General features: G+C 35.5%; 1 protein-coding gene across 5 annotated transcripts in view; it reads left to right on the top strand.

The window, feature by feature from the left end:
• Positions 1 to 20,128, top strand: part of DOCK3 (dedicator of cytokinesis 3) — a 403,408-nt gene that overhangs the window by 33,678 nt on the left and 349,602 nt on the right. For all 5 annotated transcript variants that reach the window (XM_057555412.1, XM_057555413.1, XM_057555411.1 and 2 more), the window contains exon 2: positions 6,516 to 6,599. In XM_057555412.1, the coding sequence (XP_057411395.1) occupies positions 6,516 to 6,599 (84 nt within the window). The remainder of the gene's footprint in view (positions 1 to 6,515; positions 6,600 to 20,128) is intronic.

Genomic DNA, 20,128 nt, shown 5'->3' with positions numbered 1-20,128 from the left:
CAATGAGAAGCCCATGCACCACAATGAACAGTAGTCCCCACTCGCCACAACCAGAGAAAGCCCGCACACAGCAGTGAAGACCCAATGCAGCCAAAAAAAAAAAAAGAAAAAAACAAACATAGGAGCTTAGTCTTAAAAGAGTAATGGGGGGAGGTACTTAACTTTACCATGTTAGGTAATAGCAATTAAAAGTGGGATGTTGGAACAAGAATGATTTATACTTGAAACAGAATAATGTTCCAGAAATACATTCTTTATATTTATGAAACTAGTATATGATAAATGAAATATCTATGTAAACAGTTAGAAAGAAGAAAACTAATGTAATAGTAAAGGAGGCAGAATAATATGGGTCAATCCTGCAGTACAGTTCTTGTAGTATCTTTTGTTTGAGTTGGTGGGGGAAATAATCGAGTGGAAAGAGGTAGATATTTTTCTCTGAGCCACACTGATACAAAGTCAGTTTGGAGTATGAGTCTATTACCATGACAACTTATTTTTGAAATCAGAAGAGATTTGATTTTGTAGTATTATATGGGTGGGCTGGTACAACAATCCAAGATTGTATAGTGGATTTGCTTCAGAATGCATCTTTTGACCCTTCTTTCATGATCTAACAAAGATTAAGCTTTCCCTCATGAGTGTGTGCGTGTGCGTGTGCGTGTGTGTGTGTGTGTGTTTATAGGTATGTATATAAAGGTAGAAATATTAGAGAAGTATGTATACACTGTAGACAAAATAGGTAAGCAGAACAAGAGGCAGATAAAAATATTCTTATAACCTAGTTGCAACCTCTTTTATTTGTATATGCCACAAAAAATAGAATCATTGTATAAATATTGTTTATAATCTTTTTCTACTTAACACAGTATGAAAAATTTCAAGCTAAATATCTGTAAAATTTTTAAAATTAGTATTTCTCTCTGTTAACATGTTTTTCAAACGTCTTCAATCTTATTTTGCCACTGATGAATTCTTAATTACTTGGGGATTAAGATGGCACAAAACTGAAAGAATAATGGTAAAGGGCATAGTTGTTGTTGTTTTGTTTTGTTTTTGTTTTTTGTTTTTTTTGGAGAATGGGCTGAGAAGGGGCACCGGTGGGTGTGAGCAATCGCTTAGGAGGCCATTACAGGAGTCCAGGCGAACTTGGATTCAAAAGGTAAAAAAGGTTACGAAGCTGCAAAGAGCTGCTGTTATCATTATGTTTGTATTTATCCGTCGGGGTCTGGGCAGGAAAGAGATTGCACAGTCAAATGGGGTAGTCTGAACAGGGTTTAATAAAGGGACTACTTCTGAAGGTGAGGCAGGAGCTAGGGAAACGAATAGGGTGCAGTACCCCGGTGGTTGCTTCCACCACTAGGACTCAAGGGGCAAGTGAGGGAACAGTTACAGAAACTCACAGGAGCTGTGGCCTTCAGCAGAGGGATGCAGCCAACTCCCAGGGCCCAGCAGGAATAAACATCCCAACCTTATTGTCTGCCTGTTCTCCAGCATCTGGCAGTGTTCTCCACCTGATTTACCCAACCAGCCACGGGGCAAGGAGGAGGCTGTTGATGCTGCCCGAGAGGGCAGGCTCTCCGGGGTATAGAGCGAGGTGGAGGAGGGTAGAAAGTGGATCTCAGGGGCAAACAAATCTTGCAGCATCATACGGATCATGCATTTTTTCCCTCTCATCTCACACTCCTTCCCCTGCCACCACCAATGAAATGATAAATTCTTTGTAGGTGGAGATTATTTTCTTTCTTTTTTAAAAATGTTTATTTTATATTGGAGTATAGTTGATTAACAATGTTGTGTTAGTTTCAGGTGTACAGCAAAGTGATTCAATTATACATATATATGTATCTATTCTTTTTCAAATTCTTGAAGCTCGCAGTGACCAGTAACTTCTAATGTACCTGACAGACACAGAGGAGAATAGAGTGAAACGATCTGTAACTCATAGGTTTATTCTTTGTGATATTCCAGCAAACAGAGTATAGGCCTGAAAGTAGATCCATGATTATAGGGAGAAAGATCTGCTTTCTTTTGAGCCTCTTGCTTTTCTAGCAAATATAATTTTTTTCTTTTCTACTTATACATTAATTTAAAAAATCACTTGAAAGCCAGTGTTGAATAAAGGTAGTTATTAAAGTGGAAAGTTTACATAGGTTCTCTGAATAGGCATGAAACACCCAATTTCAAACAAGGAAAGCCGTTGGTAATTTTAATGTTCTTGTCAATTAGTGACAGAGGTTAGGAAGACAGGAGTGATGAATGCTTTGGAGATTGAAATAATAGCAAGGCTTTCGATAAAGAATTTGTTAGGGAGTACGTAGAAGATCTGGTGAAGTTAAATTCCTAAATGCTCATGCAATTCATTGTAGTTTTACTATAAGCTATGGCTCAGAGATTGCATACTTTTGACCTTAGGACACCTGTCTCATTGTTAATATGTGGGTGCCTGCAAGGATTTGAGAGATGCTGGAACATGATTTTTTCTCCACTGTGATGAAGGATTCAACCCAGTAAATCCTAGGGAAGACTGTTTTTCCGCACTTGGTACTTAAAGGAGGATGCTGTTGAGTATTTGCTGTTTCTTAACATTTTCCAAATCTGTATGGCATTAAATGGTAGAAGTTGGTCTAACTGCTTTGTTATTTGTGTTTGTTCAGAATTTTGTTTTCCATGGGGAATTTACAACATTTGCAGAAGATTGAATAATGCTACTACTATTTAGAAATATAGCCAAATACTTTAATAAGAGCATACTAATTACCAGTGTCTTAGTCCAGTTCAGACTGCTATAAAAAAAATATTATAGACTGGGTAGCTTAAATAACAGACATTTATTTCTTGTAGTTCTAGAGGCTGAAAAGTCTGAGATCAGGGTGCTAGGATGGTCAGGTTTGGATAAAGGCCCTTGTCAGGGTTGCAGACTGCCGACTTCTGTGTCCTCACATGGTGAAAGGGGAGAGGGATCTCTCTGAGGTCTTGATTTATAAGTGTACTACTCCCATACATGAAGGAACCACTTTCATGACCTAATCACCTCCCACAGGCCCCATTTCCAAATACCATCATACTGGGGATTAGGTTTCAACATAGGAATTTTGGGGGGACACAAGTGTTGTCTTTAGTAACCAGTAAGCAAATTTGATATCTTCAGTAGAGATTAAATATATACATATATATGTACACATACAAATAGGCTCATGCTATTCACACACACACACACACAATTTTATAGCTTGGGCTTTTTTTTTTTTTTCAACAGTGGAAAGGCTGATATTAGGTAGTATATATTCCTCTGTTTCATCCTTTGCATTTTTATGCACATTGTAGAATCAGTTTATTGATTTCCACAGAATGTCTATTGGGGTTTTGGTTGAGATTGCGTAGAATCTAATGATCAATTTGGGGAAAATCTGTATCTGTATCTTTATACTGTTGAGTCTTGGAATTCATAAATAGGATGTATGCCTTCATTTATTAGACTTTTACTATAATGTCATACAGTTTTCTGTATAGAGTTCTTCCATATGTCTCTTAGATTTATTTATAGTTACTTGACATTTTTGATGCTGTTATAAATTGTATATTCCTAAAACATTTCATTTTGTAGTTGTTTGTTCCTAGACTTAAAAAAATTCATATTGTATCTAGTGACCTTGCTACACATTGACATATTTTCTGTGTTGGTTTATGTCTAGGTACTTCGGGATTTTTTCAGGCCTGCAGATAATGATACTATTATTTCTTTGTTTCTAATCATTATACCTTTTATTTCTTTTTCTGCTTTATTTGCACAGGGTGGCCCATCAGTGTAATGTTAAATAGAAATGGTAGTGGACATGCTCTTCTTATTCCTAACCTTAGTGATAAAATGCTGAGTATTTCACTAATATATATGATGTTTGCTATAGATACATTGTACATAACCTTCATCATATTAAGGAAGTTCCCTTCTATTCTTAGATTATTAAGAATTTTAGTCACGAGTAGACATTGAATTTTATCAAATGCCACTTCTGCATTTATGGATATGATCATGTGATTTTTTTTCCCCTTTATTGATTTTTTTAACATTAAACCAATTGCGCTCTGGAATAAACCCAAATTGGTCATGGTTATTCTTTTTATATATAGTTGGATTTGATTTGCTATTTATTTATTCATTCATTCATTCGTTCATGCATGCATGCATGACCACATGGCTTGCGGGATCTTAGTTCCCCGAACAGGACTCGAACCTGGGAATCATGGCAGTGAAAGTGCCAAGTCCTAACCACTGTACCACCAGGGAATTCCCAGTTTGCTTTTTATTTTTTATTTATTTTTTAAAATTAATTAATTAATTTATTTTTAACATTTTTATTGGGGTATAATTGCTTTACAATGGTGTGTTAGTTTCTGCTTTATAACAAAGTGAATCAGTTATACATATACATATATTCCCGTATCTCTTCCCTCTTGTGTCTCCTTTCCTCCCACCCTCCCTATCCCACCCTTCTAGCTGGTCACAAAGCACCGAGCTGATCTCCCTGTGCTATGCGACTGCTTCCCACTAGCTATCTATTTTACATTTGGTAGTGTATATATGTCCATATATACACTACCACTCTCTCACTTTGTCCTAACTTACCCTTCCCCCTCCCCGTGTCCTCAAGTCCATTCCCTAGTAGGTCTGCGTCTTTATTCCTGTCTTGCCCCTAGGTTCTTCATGACGATTTTTTTTTTTTTTTTTTAGATTCCACATATATGTGTTAGCATACGGTATTTGTTTTTCTCTTTCTGACTTACTTCACTCTATATGATAGACTCTAGGTCCATCCACCTCACTACAAATAACTCAGTTTCGTTTCTTTTTATGGCTGAGTAATATTCCATCGTATATACGTGCCACATCTTCTTTATCCATTCATCTGTTGATGGACACTTAGGTTGCTTCCATGTCCTGGCTATTGTAAATAGAGCTGCAGTGAACATTGTGGTACATGACTCTTTTTGAATTATGGTTTTCTCAGGGTAAATGCCCAGTAGTGGGATTGCTGGGTTGTATGATAGTTCTATTTTTAGTTTTTGAAGGAACCTCCATACTGTTCTCCATAGTGGCTGTATCAATTTACATTCCCACCAACAGTGTAGGAGGGTTCCCTTTTCTCCACACCCTCTCCGGCATTTATTGTTCGTAGATTTTTGATGATGGCCATTCTGACCGGTGTGAGATGATATCACATTGTAGTTTTGATTTGCATTTCTCTAATGATTAATGATGTTGGGCATTCTTTCATGTGTTTGTTGGCAATCTGTATATCTTCTTTGGAGAAATGTCTATTTAGGTCTTCTGCCCATTTTTGGATTGGGTTGTTTGTTTTTTTTTAAAAAAGATTTTCTATCTGTGATCATGAGACAGATTGGCCTGTAACTTTCTTTTCTTATAATGACTTTGTCAGCTTTTATTTTCATGCTGAATTAAAAATGAATTCTCTTTTCCCTGTTTCCTGGAGGGATTTATTTGTGGTTGGTGTTTCTTCTCCAGATGTTTGGACAAATTCGCTGGTAGAGTAGTCAGGACTTGGTATTTCATTTGTGGGAAAATTTTAATTACAGATTCACTTTTGTTTAATAGATACAGGACTATTCAAGTTTTTAACTGCTCTGTCAGTTTTTGTAAAGTTGATCTTTCTACAAATTTATCCATCTATTCTAAATTTTCTAAATTTTTGTTATAAAGTTTTATCTAATGTCCTTTTATACATCATTTAATTATTAATTACATTAATGTTTTTATTGCTGATACTGATAATTTATACCTTTTCTCTCTCTCTCTTTTTTTGATCCGTCTTGCCTACGTGTCTATCAGTGTTAGTATTTTCAAAGAATTAATTTTAGATTATAAGGCTTAGTATGTGATAGTGTACCTCCTTTAAGATTGACAAGGCTTTTCTTGGTTCTTTGTATTATGTAAATTTTAGAATCATTTTATCAGTTTTCTAAAAATAAAATTATGTGGGATTTTGATGAGTATAGATTTTCTCTGTTGTACATTTGCTTTTTACTTCATTAATTTTTGTTTATTTTTATTATGGGGATTCTGTTTTTTAAAGCATAATCATATTTATTTGGTGATCCTTTTAAAAATATCTATTTGTCTGTTTATAGTAGATAATAAGCTTCTAATGTTCATTTTTTCTTAATTGATACATACTTGACCAGAAAGAACAGGCAAACACAAGATATGCTGAGGGGGAAAGAGAGGGAGACTCTGTTTACAGAAATGTTTTCACATACATGCATGCATGCACACACCTCTAAGTAATAGTGATTCTGCCAAAGTATACTTCAGTGTTCTGAACCATTTAATATTACCTTTCAAAATATAGATAAAGTTGAAAGAGACTTACATATTTGAAAAATGAATTAGAAAGGAGAGTATATACTTAAGAAAATTTAGTGCTTAATTTCATTGACACTGACCCTGTCCCAGTATTTTAAAACGCTAATTGACATGTTTATCCTTGTTTTTCTAGTGATATGCAGCTTTCGAGGATCTGTCCCTCAAGGGTTGGTCTTAGAAATAGGAGAAACAGTCCAGATTCTTGAAAAATGTGAAGGTAAGTGGACCCATAAATTGTAAAACACAAATGGTGATCATTTTTGGCAGTATGATATGCATTTATTTTGTAGTATGAGGTTATAAGCAATCATTTTGAAGCCGTAATTAATCACATTATGATACACTGCTATAAAATCATTCCTGATCTATGTTCAGCATAAAGGATGAGCTATTTTGGCTCTAATCTAAAAGTGGCAAATAACTATTGTTGGCTGTCAGAACATGATTTTTTTTTTAAATTTTATTTATTTTTTTATACAGCAGGTTCTTATTAGTCATCAATTTTATACACATCAGTGTATACATGTCAATCAGAACATGATTTTTACATACTATATCAAATACTTATTTTTGATTTCCTACAATCAAATAGATAATATTTACTGATTATCTGCATTTGAATAGAATTGAATTGTAATCAGTTCATTTGTATGTTTCTGTCTGATTGGCTGGACATGATCAGTCGTAATTAAAACAAGGCAGTAAATGTGCTCAAATGAAGTTTGGCCTGACTGTCTTCTTTTGTGATATATTTGGGTATTTCTGCTATAATATTTACGCATTATTGAAAAATATCACGTTCTTCAAAATTATGCACTGAAATCAGCAAGATATGTGGAAAAAATACAGTTCCGGAGAAATCACCCAAAATCAGAGCATGGACAAAAACAAAATTGATACCAAAACTGATAGCAGTTCAGCATGACTAGAAGCCACCTCAAATTATATAACAGAGTAGAAATGTTGGTATGTGGGCATGGAGATAGTACACATGGAAGTAGAACTCTGATCCAGTTACTGTTCAGATGGGTATGGGAGTAAGTGCAACCTACTATAACCCAGGAACTGTTTAAGTTGGGGAGTACACTTTTCTGGAAAGGGAGCTCTAGTGCAGGATGCATTTTAATAATTTTCTTAAAGCAGAAGTATAAATAAAAACTCCTTCATGATAAAAAACTCATAGCAAAATAAGAATAGAAGGGAATTTTCCTAATCTGATAAAGGATATCTAAAAGCCTACAGCAAACATCATATTCAGTAGTGAAATATTGAAAGACGTCCCACTGAGATCTAGAAATGAGACTATTATAAATTAAGACATTGTGGTTTGGGGGCAAAGACAGAATAATGAAACAGAGGGTCCAGAAATAAACCATCATGTTTATCATCCAGTGATATATGAAAAAGGTGGTATTGCAGTGCAGTGGGGAAATGATGTCCTTTACAATAAGTGATGCTGGGCTGATTGGAATGAAAAATGGTGGCCTAGTCAATAAATGGTATTGGGTCAATATTGAAACCAATGAATCGTGAACCTGACTTCACAGCATATACTCCAGATTCAATTCCAGATGGATGGTAGAATGTGAAATGTAAAACAATCATGCACCTTAAAGGAAGCATAGGAAAATATTCTTTTTGACCTAGGGGTAGACAAAGATTTTTTATTGATAAGTTGTACTTTATTAAAATGAAGATATGTTGTTCAAAAGATATCATTAAGGAGAGGGAAAAGACAAGTCACAGAGTGAAAGAGCTATTTGATAAAGGACTTGTCTTCACATGGTATTTGCCTTTCTCTTTCTGACTTACTTCGCTTAGTATGATAATCTCTAGGTCCATCCATTTAGCTGCAAATGGCATTATTTCATTCTTTTTATGGCTGAGTAATATTCCATTGTATATGTATACTATGTCTTCTTTATCCATTCATATGTTGGTGGACATTTAGGTTGTTTCCATATCTTGGCTATTGTAAGTAGTGCTGCTGTGAACATAGGGGTACGTGTATCTTTTCGAATTATGGTTTTCTCCAGATACATGCCCAGGAGTGGGATTGCTGGATCATATGGCAATTCTACTTTTAGTTTTTTGAGGAAGCTCCATACTATTCTCCATAGTGGCTGCACCAATTTACATTCCCACCAACAGTGTAAGAGGATTCCCTTTTCTCCACACCCTCTCCAGCATTTGTCAGACATCTTTTCTGACTTCACTGGTAAGAAATTAGGAATTTACTACAAGAAGAAAACTGAAAAAAAAAAAAACCCACAAACATATGGAGACTAAACAACATGCTACTAAACAATCAATGGGTCATTGAAAAGTCAAAGAGGAAATCAAAAATTACCTGGAGACAAGTGAAAATGGAAACACAGTGATCCAAAATCTGTGGGATGAAGATAAAACAGTTCTAAGAGGGAAGTTCATAGTGATACAAGCCTACTTCATGATACAAGAAAAATCTCAAACAATCAAAATGTACATTTAAAGAAACTAGAAAAAGAAGAACAAGCAATGCCCAAGGTTAGTAGAATAAAGGAAATAAAAGATCAGAGTGGAAATAACTGAAATAGAGACTAAAAAACAATAGAGAAGATCAGTGAAACTAAGAGTTAGTTCTTTGAAAATATATACAGAATTGATAAACATTTAGTTAGATTCATCAAGAAAAAAGGAGAGAGGGCCCAAATAAATAAAATCAAGGATAAAAGAGGAGAAGTTACGACCAACACCATACATACAGAAGATCATAAGTGATTACTATGAATAATTATACACTAATAAAATGGATAACATAGGAGAAATGGATAAATTCCTGGAAACGTACAAATTCCCAAGACTGAATCAGAAAGAAATAGAAAATATGAACAGACTGATTACCAGTAATGAAATTGAATCAGTAATAAAAAACTTCCAACAAGCAGAAGTCCAGGACCAGATGGCTTCACAGGCGAATTCTACCAAACATTTAAAGAATAGTTAACACTTTTCGTTTTCAAACTATTCAAAAAAATCAGTGAGGAAGGAACACTTCTGAACTCATTCTATGAGGCCAGCACATCCTGATAACAAAACCAGAGACATCACACACACACACAAAATTACAGACCAGTATCACTGATGAATATAAATGCAAAAATCTACAACAAAATATTATCAAATCAAATTCAACAATACATTAAAAGGATCATACACCATGATCAAGTGGGATTTATCCCAGGGATGCAAGGATGGTACAATATCTGCAAATCAATCAACAAGATACACACATTATCAGATTGAAGAATAAAATCATATATCAATAGATGCAGAAAATGCATTAGCCAAATTCAATGTCTGTTTATGACAAAAACTGTCAACAAAGTAGGTATAGAGGGAACCTCCCTCAACATAATAAAGGCCATACATACATTAAATCCCACAGGTAACATCATACTCAATGGAGAAAGTCTGAAGGCTTTTGCTCTAAGATCAGGAGTAAGACAAGGATGCTTACTTTCACCACTTTCATTCAACGTAGTATTGGAAGTTATTGCCACAGCAGTTAGGCAAAAAAACAAAAACAAAAAAAGGAATCAGAATTGGAAAGGAAGAAATAAAACTGTCATTGTTTGTAGGTGGCATGATACTATATATAGAAAACCCCAAAGACTTCACAAAAAAACTGTTATTCAGTAAGTGAATTGTTATTCAAAAACTGACTTCAATAAGTGACTTCAGAAAAATTGCAGGATACAAAATTAATGTATAAAGGTCTGATGCATCTCTCTATTTTAACAACAAACTATCAGAGGAATTAACAAAGTGATCCCATTTATAATTGCATCAAAAAGAGTAAAATACCTAGGAATAAATTTAACCAAGGAGGTGAATGACCTGTACTCTGAAAACTATGACATTGATGAAAGAAATTGTAGACAAGACAAATAAATGGAAAGATGTACTATGTGCATGGATTGGACAAATCAATATCATGAAAATTACCATACTGCCCAAGGCATTCTACAGATTCAGTGCAGTCCCTATCAAAATACCAAAGGCATTTTCACAGAACTAGAACAGATAATCCTAAAATTTGCATGGAACCACAAAAGACCCTGTATAGTCAAAACAATGTTGAGAAGGAAGAACGAAGCTGGAGGTATCATGCTCCCAGGCTTGAAACTGTACTACAAACATATAGTAATCCAAACAGTATGGTACTGGCACAAAAACAGACACATAGATCAATGGAACACAGTAAAGAGCCCAGAAATAAATGTATACTTACATGGTCAATTAATCTATGACAAAGGAGGCAAGAATATACAGTGGAGAAAAGACAACCTGTTCAATAAATAGTGTTTGGAAAACTGGACAGCTACATGCAAAAGAATCAAACTGGACTACTTTCTCATACTATATACAAACCCCCCCCTCAAAATCAGTTAAAGACTTAATTGTAAGACATGAAACCATAAAAGTCATAGAAGAAAATATAGATAGTATGCTCTTTGACATTGGTCTTAGCAGTATTTTTTTGATCTGTCTTCTCAGGCAAGGGAAACAAAAGCAAAAATAAACAAATGGGACTACATCAAACTGAAAAGCTTTTGCATAGCGAAGGAAACCATCAACAATACAAAAAGCCTACTGAATGGGAGAATATATTTGCCAATAATAGATAAGGGGTTGATATCCAAAATATATAAAGAACTCTGAAAACTCATTGTCAAAAAAACCCAAACAACCCAATTAAAAAGTGGGCAGAGGACCTGAGTAGACATTTTTCCAGAGAAGACATACAGATGGCCAACATGCACATGAGAAGATGTTCAACATCACTAAACATCAGGGAAATGCAAATTAAAACCGTAATGATACCACCTCACAACTGTGAGAATGGCTGCTATAAAAAAGACAAGAAACAACAAGTGTTGATAAGGATGTGGAGAAAAGGGAGCTATCGTGCACTGTTGATGGGAATGTAAGTTAGTGTAGCCACTATGGAAAACAGTATGGAGGTTCCTCAAAAAATTAAAAATAGAACTACCATATGATCCAGCAATTCCATTTATGGGTCTTTATCAGAAGAAAATGAAAACAGTGTTTTGAAAAGATATATGTACCCCTATGTTCATTGAAGTACTATTTACATTAGCAAAGATATGGGAGCAATCTAAGTGTCCATTACTCTGGGATATTACTCAGCCATAAAAAAGAATATGATCTTGCTATTTGTGACAGCATGGATGGACCTAGAGGGTATTATGCTAAGTGAAGCAAATCAGACAGGAAAAACAAATATGGTATGATGTTACTCATATGTGGAATCTAAAAAACAAAGAAGAAAAGAAACAAAACAAGACAGGAAAAGACTCATGGATACAGAGAATAAACTGGTTGTTCCCATAGGGGAGGCGGTGGAGGGACGGATGAAATAGGTGAAGGGGATTAAGAGGTACAGATTTCCAGCTATAAAATAAATAAGTCATGGAGATGTAATGTACACATAGGGAATATAGTCAATAATATTATAGCAACTTTTTATGGTGATGGATGGTAACTTATTTTGGTGATTATTTTATAATGTATAAAAATATGAAATCACTATGCTGTATACCTGAAACTAATATAATATTGTATGTTAATTATAACTCAATAAAACAAAATAAGACAGTTCAGTAGAAAAATGGGCAAAAGGGTTGGATAGGCTCCTCACAAAACAGATATTCTGATGGTTCATAAACATATGGGAAGGTATTTAGTCTCAGTCATCAGGGAAATGCAAATTAAAACCACAATGAGATATCAATCACCACACAGCACTAGAATGACTGAAGTTCAAAACACTGGCAATACCACGTGCTGGTAAGGAAGTGGAACAACTGATACTTCCATACACTGCTGGTGGGAGAGAAAATGGCTTAACTACTTTGGAAAACTCTTTGGCACTATTTACAAAAGTTGAATGTATGGGTACCTTATGATCCAGCATGTCTACTCATAGATGTAAATCCAACAGCAGAATACATATGTAAAATGTTAGCAGCTGTATTCATAATTGCTGTGAACTGTAAAAAAACAAACTGCTCATCAGCAGTAGAATGGGCAGATAAATTATGATATATTCAGATAACTGAAAGTGACACAAGAAGGAAAATGAATGAGTTATTGCTACACACAACAATACAGATGAACATCACAGATAGAATCTTTACAAAAGGAGGCAGATGTAAGAGTTCATGCTGTTATGGTTTCATGTACATAAAATACAGAACCAGGTAAAACTAATAGCTGGTGATGTTTGTCAGAGAGTAGTTAGATAACCACTTTTATATCTGGCTTTTTATTTTTTTTAATTTTAATTTTTATTTTTATATCTGGCTTTTTAAATCAAGAACGTATCTGTGATATCGTTGTGTGTAGCAATTCATCCATTTTCCTTTATTTATCACATTCAGTTTGAAGGTGTGTCTGTGTGTGTGTTAGTGACTGTAAGAGACATGAGTGGCTTTGGGATGCTGCTAATATTTTATTTACTGGGTGGTGGGCATATAGGTACATACTCCTTGTAAATTTGTTTAGCTGTAGACTAATGATTTGCATACTTATGGATGTTACATATCAGTAAAAAATTTGCTTAAAAACAGGAGATCCTTGTAAAAATAGATAAAAATGTAGAGATAGAACAACATGTATGAATTTAAAAAATATTGTGTTGAACAAAAGAGCCAGATATAAAAGATTATATTCTGGTTGATTGTATTTATATGAAAGAACAAGCAACATTACAGATTTATGGTGATGCAAACCAGGATAGTGATTACCTCTGGGAGAGGATTGTCTGGAAAGAGACATGAGGGAACTTTTAGGGTGATCGAAAAGTTCTGTCTCTTAATGAAATATGGGTGTTATATGTTACGTGGGTGTTACATTTGTCAAAGCTCTGATTTGCATCACCAGCCCCATAGGAGTAGGTATTGGGTTCTGTTCTTAGTTTGATGTTCATCTCTGTCCTCAGCAAAGTGTGGGTTCCTGAATCCTGAACCGGCCTTGTCCAAACTCCCCAGGGAATGACCCTTGGTTTTTCTGATAGCGTGGGGGTAGAGGGATGTTTGTCTTACATTGTGGGCAGAATAAAGAAGAACTGCAGTGTTTTGACTATTTTTCTTAAAGAGTTTCAAGTAGTCCTTTTGTTTTCAACCCCATACCACACCTAGACCTTACATTTTCCCCTATTTCCCAGCTTTGTTGAGATATAAATTGATATATAACATTGTATAAATTTAAGGTGTACAGTGTGATGATTCGATATACATATATATTGTGAAATGTTTACTATTGTAAGGTTAGTTAACAAATATTTTACCTCACATAATGACCATTTTGTTGTTATGGTGAAAACATTAAAGCTCTACTCTCACAGCAATTTTTTTTTAAGAGTTATTTTTTATTTATTTATTTTTGGCTGCATCGGGTCTTAGTTGCAGCATGCAGGATCTTCATTGAGGCATGTGGGATCTTTCGTTGCAGTGCGTGGGCTCTTCATTGTGGGGTGCGGGCTTCTCTCTAGTTGTGGTGTGCAGGTTCTCTCTTCTCCAGTTGTCTCACAGCAATTTTTAAGTATACAATACAGTATTTTTAACTGTAGTCACCATGCCGTACATTATATCCCTGAAACTTACTCATCTTATAACTGGAAGTTTGTAACCCCTTGACTAACATCTCCCCATTTCTCCTACTACTCAGCCCCTGGCAACTATTGTACTCTCTGTTCCTGTGAGTTTGGCTTTTTTTTTTTTTTTTTAAAGATTCCACATATAAGTGAGATCGTACAGTGTTTGTCTTTCTCTTTCTGACTTATTTCACTTAGCACAGTGCCCTCAAGATCCATCCATGTTGTCTCAAATGGTAAAATATCCTTCTTTCAAGTGGCTGAATAATATTCCATTGTGTTTGTGTGAAATATATCTATATCTAGCTCACATTTTCTTTGTTCATTCATCTGTCTATGGACACAGGTTGTTTCCATGTCTTGGCTATTGTGAGTAATGCTGCAGTGAACATGGGATATCTTTGAGATAGTGATTTGATCTTCTTTGGATACATACCCAGCGGTGGGATTGCTGGATTGTATGGTAGTTCTAGTTCCTCAGTTTTTTGAGGAACTTCCCTATTGTTTTCCATACTGACTCTACCAGTTTACATTCCCATCACCAGTGCACCAGGGTTCCTTCTCCACATCCTTCTCAGCATTTGTTATCTCTTGTCTTTTTTTTTTTGTAATGTCTGAAACATTTATATTAACATATTTCCATATAAATAACCCAATGAAAGTTTAGTATTAGTTGTTTTGTTTGTTTTTTTATACTGCAGGTTCTTATTAGGCATCAGTTTTATACACATCAGTGTATACATGTCAATCCCAATCGCCCAATTCAGCACACCACCATCCCCACCTCACCGCAGTTTTCCCCCCTTGGTGTCCATATGTCCATTCTCTACATCTGTGTCTCAACTTCTGCCCTGCAAAGCGGCTCATCTGTACCATTTTTCTAGGTTCCACATACATGCATTAATATACGATATTTGTTTTTCTCTTTCTGACTTACTTCACTCTGTATGACAGTCTCTAGATCCATCCACGTCTCAACAAATGACTCAATTTCGTTCCTTTTTATGGCTGAGTAATATTCCATTGTATATATGTACCACAACTTCTTTATCCATTCGTCTGTTGATGGGCATTTAGGTTGCTTCCATGACCTGGCTATTGTAAATAGTGCTGCAATGAACATTCGGGTGCATGTGTCTTTTTGAATTACGGTTTTCTCTGGGTATATGCCCAGTAGTGGGATTGCTGGGTCATATGGTAATTCTATTTTTAGTTTTTTAAGGAACCTCCATATTGTTCTCCATAGTGGCTGTATCAATTTACATTCCCACCAACAGTGCAAAAGGGTTCCCTTTTCTCCACACCCTCTCCAGCATTTGTTGTTTGTAGATTTTCTGATGATGCCCATTCTAACAGGAGTGAGGTGATACCTCATTGTAGTTTTGATTTGCATTTCTCTAATAATTAGTGATGTTGAGCATCTTTTCATGTGCTTCGTGGCCATCTGTATGTCTTCTTCGGAGAAATGTCTATTTAGGTCTTCTGCCCATTTTTGGATTGGGGTGTTTGTTTCTTTGATATTGAGCTGAATGAGCTGTTTATATATTTTGGAGATTAATCCTTTGTCCGTTGATTCATTTGCAAATATTTTCTCCCATTCTGAGGGTTGTCTTTTCGTCTTGTTTATGGTTTCCTTTGCTGTGCAAAAGCTTTGAAGTTTCATTAGGTCCCACTTGTTTATTTTTGTTTTTATTTCCATTACTCTAGGAGGTGGATCAAAAAAGATCTTGCTGTGATTTATGTCAAAGAGTGTTCTTCCTATGTTTTCCTCTAAGAGTTTTATAGTGTCCAGTCTTATATTTAGGTCTCTAATCCATTTTGAGTTTATTTTTGTGTATGGTGTTAGGGAGTATTCTAATTTCATTCTTTTACATGTAGCTGTCCAGTTTTCCCAGCACCACTTATTGAAGAGACTGTCTTTTCTCCATTGTATATCTTTGCCAACTTTGTCATAGATTAGTTGACCATAGGTGCGTGGGTTAATCTCTGGGCTTTCTATCTTGTTCCATTGATCTATGTTTCTGTTTTTGTGCCAGTACCATATTGTCTTGATTACTGTAGCTTTGTAGTATAGTCTGAAGTCAGGGAGTCTGATTCCTCCAGCTCCATTTTTTTGCCTCAAGACTGCTTTGGCTATTCGGGGTCTTTTGTGTCTCCATACAAATTTTAAGATGATTTGTTCTAGCTCCGTAAAAAATGCCATTGGTAATTTGATAGGGATTGCATTGAATCTGTAGATTGCTTTGGGTAGTATACTCATTTTCACAATGTTGATTCTTCCAATCCAAGAACATGGTATATCTCTCCATCTGTTGGTATCATCTTTAATTTCTTTCATCCGTGTCTTATAGTTTTCTGCATACAGGTCTTTTGTCTCCCTAGGTAGGTTTATTCCTAGGTATTTTATTCTTTTTGTTGCAATGGTAAATGGGAGTGTTTCCATAATTTCTCTTTCAGATTTTTCATCATTAGTGTAGAGGAATGCAAGAGATTTCTGTGCATTAATTTTGTAACCTGCAACTTTACCATATTCATTAATTAGCTCTAGTAGTTTTCTGGTGGCAGTTTTAGGATTCTCTATGTATAGTATCATGTCATCCGCAAACAGTGACAGTTTTACTTCTTCTTTTCCAATTTGTATTCCTTTTATTTCTTTTTCTTCTCTGATTGCCGTGGCTAGGACTTCCAGAACTATGTTGAATAATAGTGGTGAGAGTGGACATCCTTGTCTCGTTCCTGATCTTAGAGGAAATGCTTTCAGTTTTTCACCATTGAGAATGATGTTTGCTGTGGGTTTGTCATATATGGCCTTTATTATGTTGAGGTAGCTTCCCTCTATGCCCACTTTCTAGAGAGTTTTTATCATAAATGGGTGTTGAATTTTGTCAAAAGCTTTTTCTGCATCTATTGAGATGATCATATGGTTTTTATTCTTCAATTTGTTAATATGGTGTATCACATTGATTGATTTGCGTATATTGAAGAATCCTTGCATCCCTGGGATAAATCCCACTTGATCGTGGTGTATGATCCTTTTAATGTGTTGTTGGATTCTGTTTGCTAGTATTTTGTTGAGGATTTTTGCATCTATATTCATCAGTGATATTGGTCTGTAATTTTCTTTTTTTGTAGTGTCTTTGTCTGGTTTTGGTATCAGGGTGATGGTGGCCTCATAGAATGAGTTTGGGAGTGTTCCTTCCTCTGCAATTTTTTGGAAGAGTTTGAGAGGGATGGGTGTTAGCTCTTCTCTAAATGTTTGATAGAATTCACCTGTGAAGCCATCTGGTCCTGGACTTTTGTTTGTTGGAAGATTTTTAATCACAGTTTCAATTTCATTACTTGTGATTGGTCTGTTCATATTTTCTGTTTCTTCCTGATTCAGTCTTGGAAGGTTATACCTTTCTAAGAATTTGTCCATTTCTTCCAGGTTGTCCATTTTATTGGCATAAAGTTGCTTGTAGTAGTCTCTTAGGATGTTTTGTATTTCTGCGGTGTCTGTTGTAACTTCTCCTTTTTCATTTCTGATTTTATTGATTTGAGTCCTCTCCCTCTTTTTCTTGATGAGTCTGGCTAATGGCTTATCAATTTTGTTTATCTTCTCAAAGAACCAACTTTTAGTTTTATTGATCTTTGCTATTGTTTTCTTTGTTTCTATTTCATTTATTTCTGCTCTGATCTTTATGATTTCTTTCCTTCTGCTAACTTTGGGTTTTGTTTGTTCTTCTTTCTCTAGTTTCTTTAGGTGTAAGGTTAGATTGTTTACTTGAGATTTTTCTTGTTTCTTTAGGTAGGCTTGTATAGCTATAAACTTCCCTCTTAGAACCGCTTTTGCTGCATCCCATAGGTTTTGGGTCGTCGTGTTTTCATTGTCATTTGTCTCTAGGTATTTTTTTATTTCCTGTTTGATTTCTTCAGTGATCTCTTGGTTATTTAGTAACGTATTGTTTAGCCTCCATGTGTTTGTCCTTTTTACGTTTTTTTCCCTGTAATTCATTTCTAATCTCATAGCGTTGTGGTCAGAAAAGATGCTTGATATGATTTCAATTTTCTTAAATTTACAGAGGCTTGATTTGTGACCCAAGATGTGATCTATCCTGGAGAATGTTCCGTGCGCACTTGAGAAGAACGTGTAATCTGCCGTTTTTGGATGGAATGTCCTATATATATCAATTAAATCTATCTGGTCTATTGTGTCATTTAAAGCTTCTGTTTCCTTATTTATTTTCATTTTGGATGATCTGTCCATTGGTGTAAGTGAGGTGTTAAAGTCCCCCACTATTATTGTGTTACTGTCGATTTCCTCTTTTATAGCTGTTAGCAGTTGCCTTATGTATTGAGGTGCTCCTATGTTGGGTGCATATATATTTATAATTGTTATATCTTCTTCTTGGATTGATCCCTGGATCATTATGTAGTGTCCTTCCTTGTCTCTTGTAACATTCTTTATTTTAAAGTCTATTTTATCTGATATGAGTATAGCTACTCCAGCTTTCTTTTGATTTCCATTTGCATGGAATATCTTTTTCCATCCCCTCACTTTCAGTCTGTATGTGTCCCTAGGTCTGAAGTGGGTCTCTTGTAGACAGCATATATATGGGTCTTGTTTTTGTATCCATTCAGCCAGTCTATGTCTTTTGGTTGGGGCATTTAATCCATTCACGTTTAAGGTAATTATCGATATGTATGTTCCTATGACCATTTTCTTAATTGTTTTGGGTTTGTTTTTGTAGGTCCTTTTCTTCTCTTGTGTTTCCCACTTAGAGAAGTTCCTTTAGCATTTGTTGTAGAGCTGGTTTGGTGGTGCTGAATTCTCGTAGCTTTTGCTTGTCTGTAAAGCTTTTGATTTCTCCATCAAATCTAAATGAGATCCTTGCCGGGTAGAGTAATGTTGGTTGTAGGTTCTTCCCTTTCATCACTTTAAGTATATCATGCCAGTCCCTTCTGGCTTGCAGAGTTTCTGCTGAGAAATCAGCGGTTAACCTTATGGGAGTTCCCTTGTATGTTATTTGTCGTTTTTCCCTTGCTGCTTTCAGTAATTTTTCTTTGTCTTTAATTTTTGCCACTTTGATTACTATGTGTCTCGGCGTGTTTCTCCTTGGGTTTATTCTGTATGGGACTCTCTGCGCTTCCTGGACTTGGGTGGCTATTTCCTTTCCCATGTTAGGGAAGTTTTCGACTATAATCTCTTCAAGTATTTTCTCTGGTCCTTTCTCTCTCTCTTCTCCTTCTGGGACCCCTATAATGCGAATGTTGTTGCGTTTAATGTTGTCCCAGAGGTCTCTTAGGCTGTCTTCATTTCTTTTCATTCTTTTTTCTTTAGTCTGTTCCGCAGCAGTGAATTCCACCATTCTGTCTTCCAGGTCACTTATCTGTTCTTCTGCCTCAGTTATTCTGCTATTGATTCCTTCTAGTGTAGTTTTCATTTCAGTTATTGTATTGGTCATCTCTGTTTGTTTGTTCTTTAATTCTTCTAGGTCTTTGTTAATCATTTCTTGCATCTTCTCAATCTTTGCCTCCATTCTTATTCCGAGGTCCTGGATCATCTTCACTATCATTATTCTGAATTCTTTTTCTGGAAGGTTGCCTATCTCCACTTCATTTAGTTGTTTTTCTGGGGTTTTTTCTTGTTCCTTCATCTGGTACATAGCCCTCTGCCTTTTCATCTTCTCTGTCTTTCTGTAACTGTGGTTTTTGGTCCACAGGCTGCAGGATTGTAGTTTTTCTTGCTTCTGCTGTCTGCCCTCTGGTGGTTGAGGCTATCTAAGAGGCTTCTCTCTTGTCTTTTTGATGATAGCCATTCTAACAGGTGTGAGATGATATCTCATTGTGGTTGTGATTTGCATTTCCCTGATGATTAGTGATGTTGTGCACCCTTTTATGTACCTGTTGGCCATTTGTATGTCTTCTTTGGAAAAATGTCTATTCAAGTCCTCTACCTGATTTTTAGTCGGTTTGTTTTTTGCTATTTGAATTGTATGAGTTCCGTATGTATTTTGGATGTTAACTCTTTATCAGATAATATGGTTTGCAAGTATAATTGACTCTTGAACAACATGGGTTTGAACTGCAAGGGTCCACTTATATGC

Source organism: Balaenoptera acutorostrata, chromosome 10, assembly GCF_949987535.1.
Source record: "Balaenoptera acutorostrata chromosome 10, mBalAcu1.1, whole genome shotgun sequence".
Taxonomy (NCBI): Eukaryota; Metazoa; Chordata; class Mammalia; order Artiodactyla; family Balaenopteridae; genus Balaenoptera; species Balaenoptera acutorostrata.
Note: the sequence above shows the minus strand (reverse complement) of the source record. Positions and strands in the feature narration are given on the sequence as shown.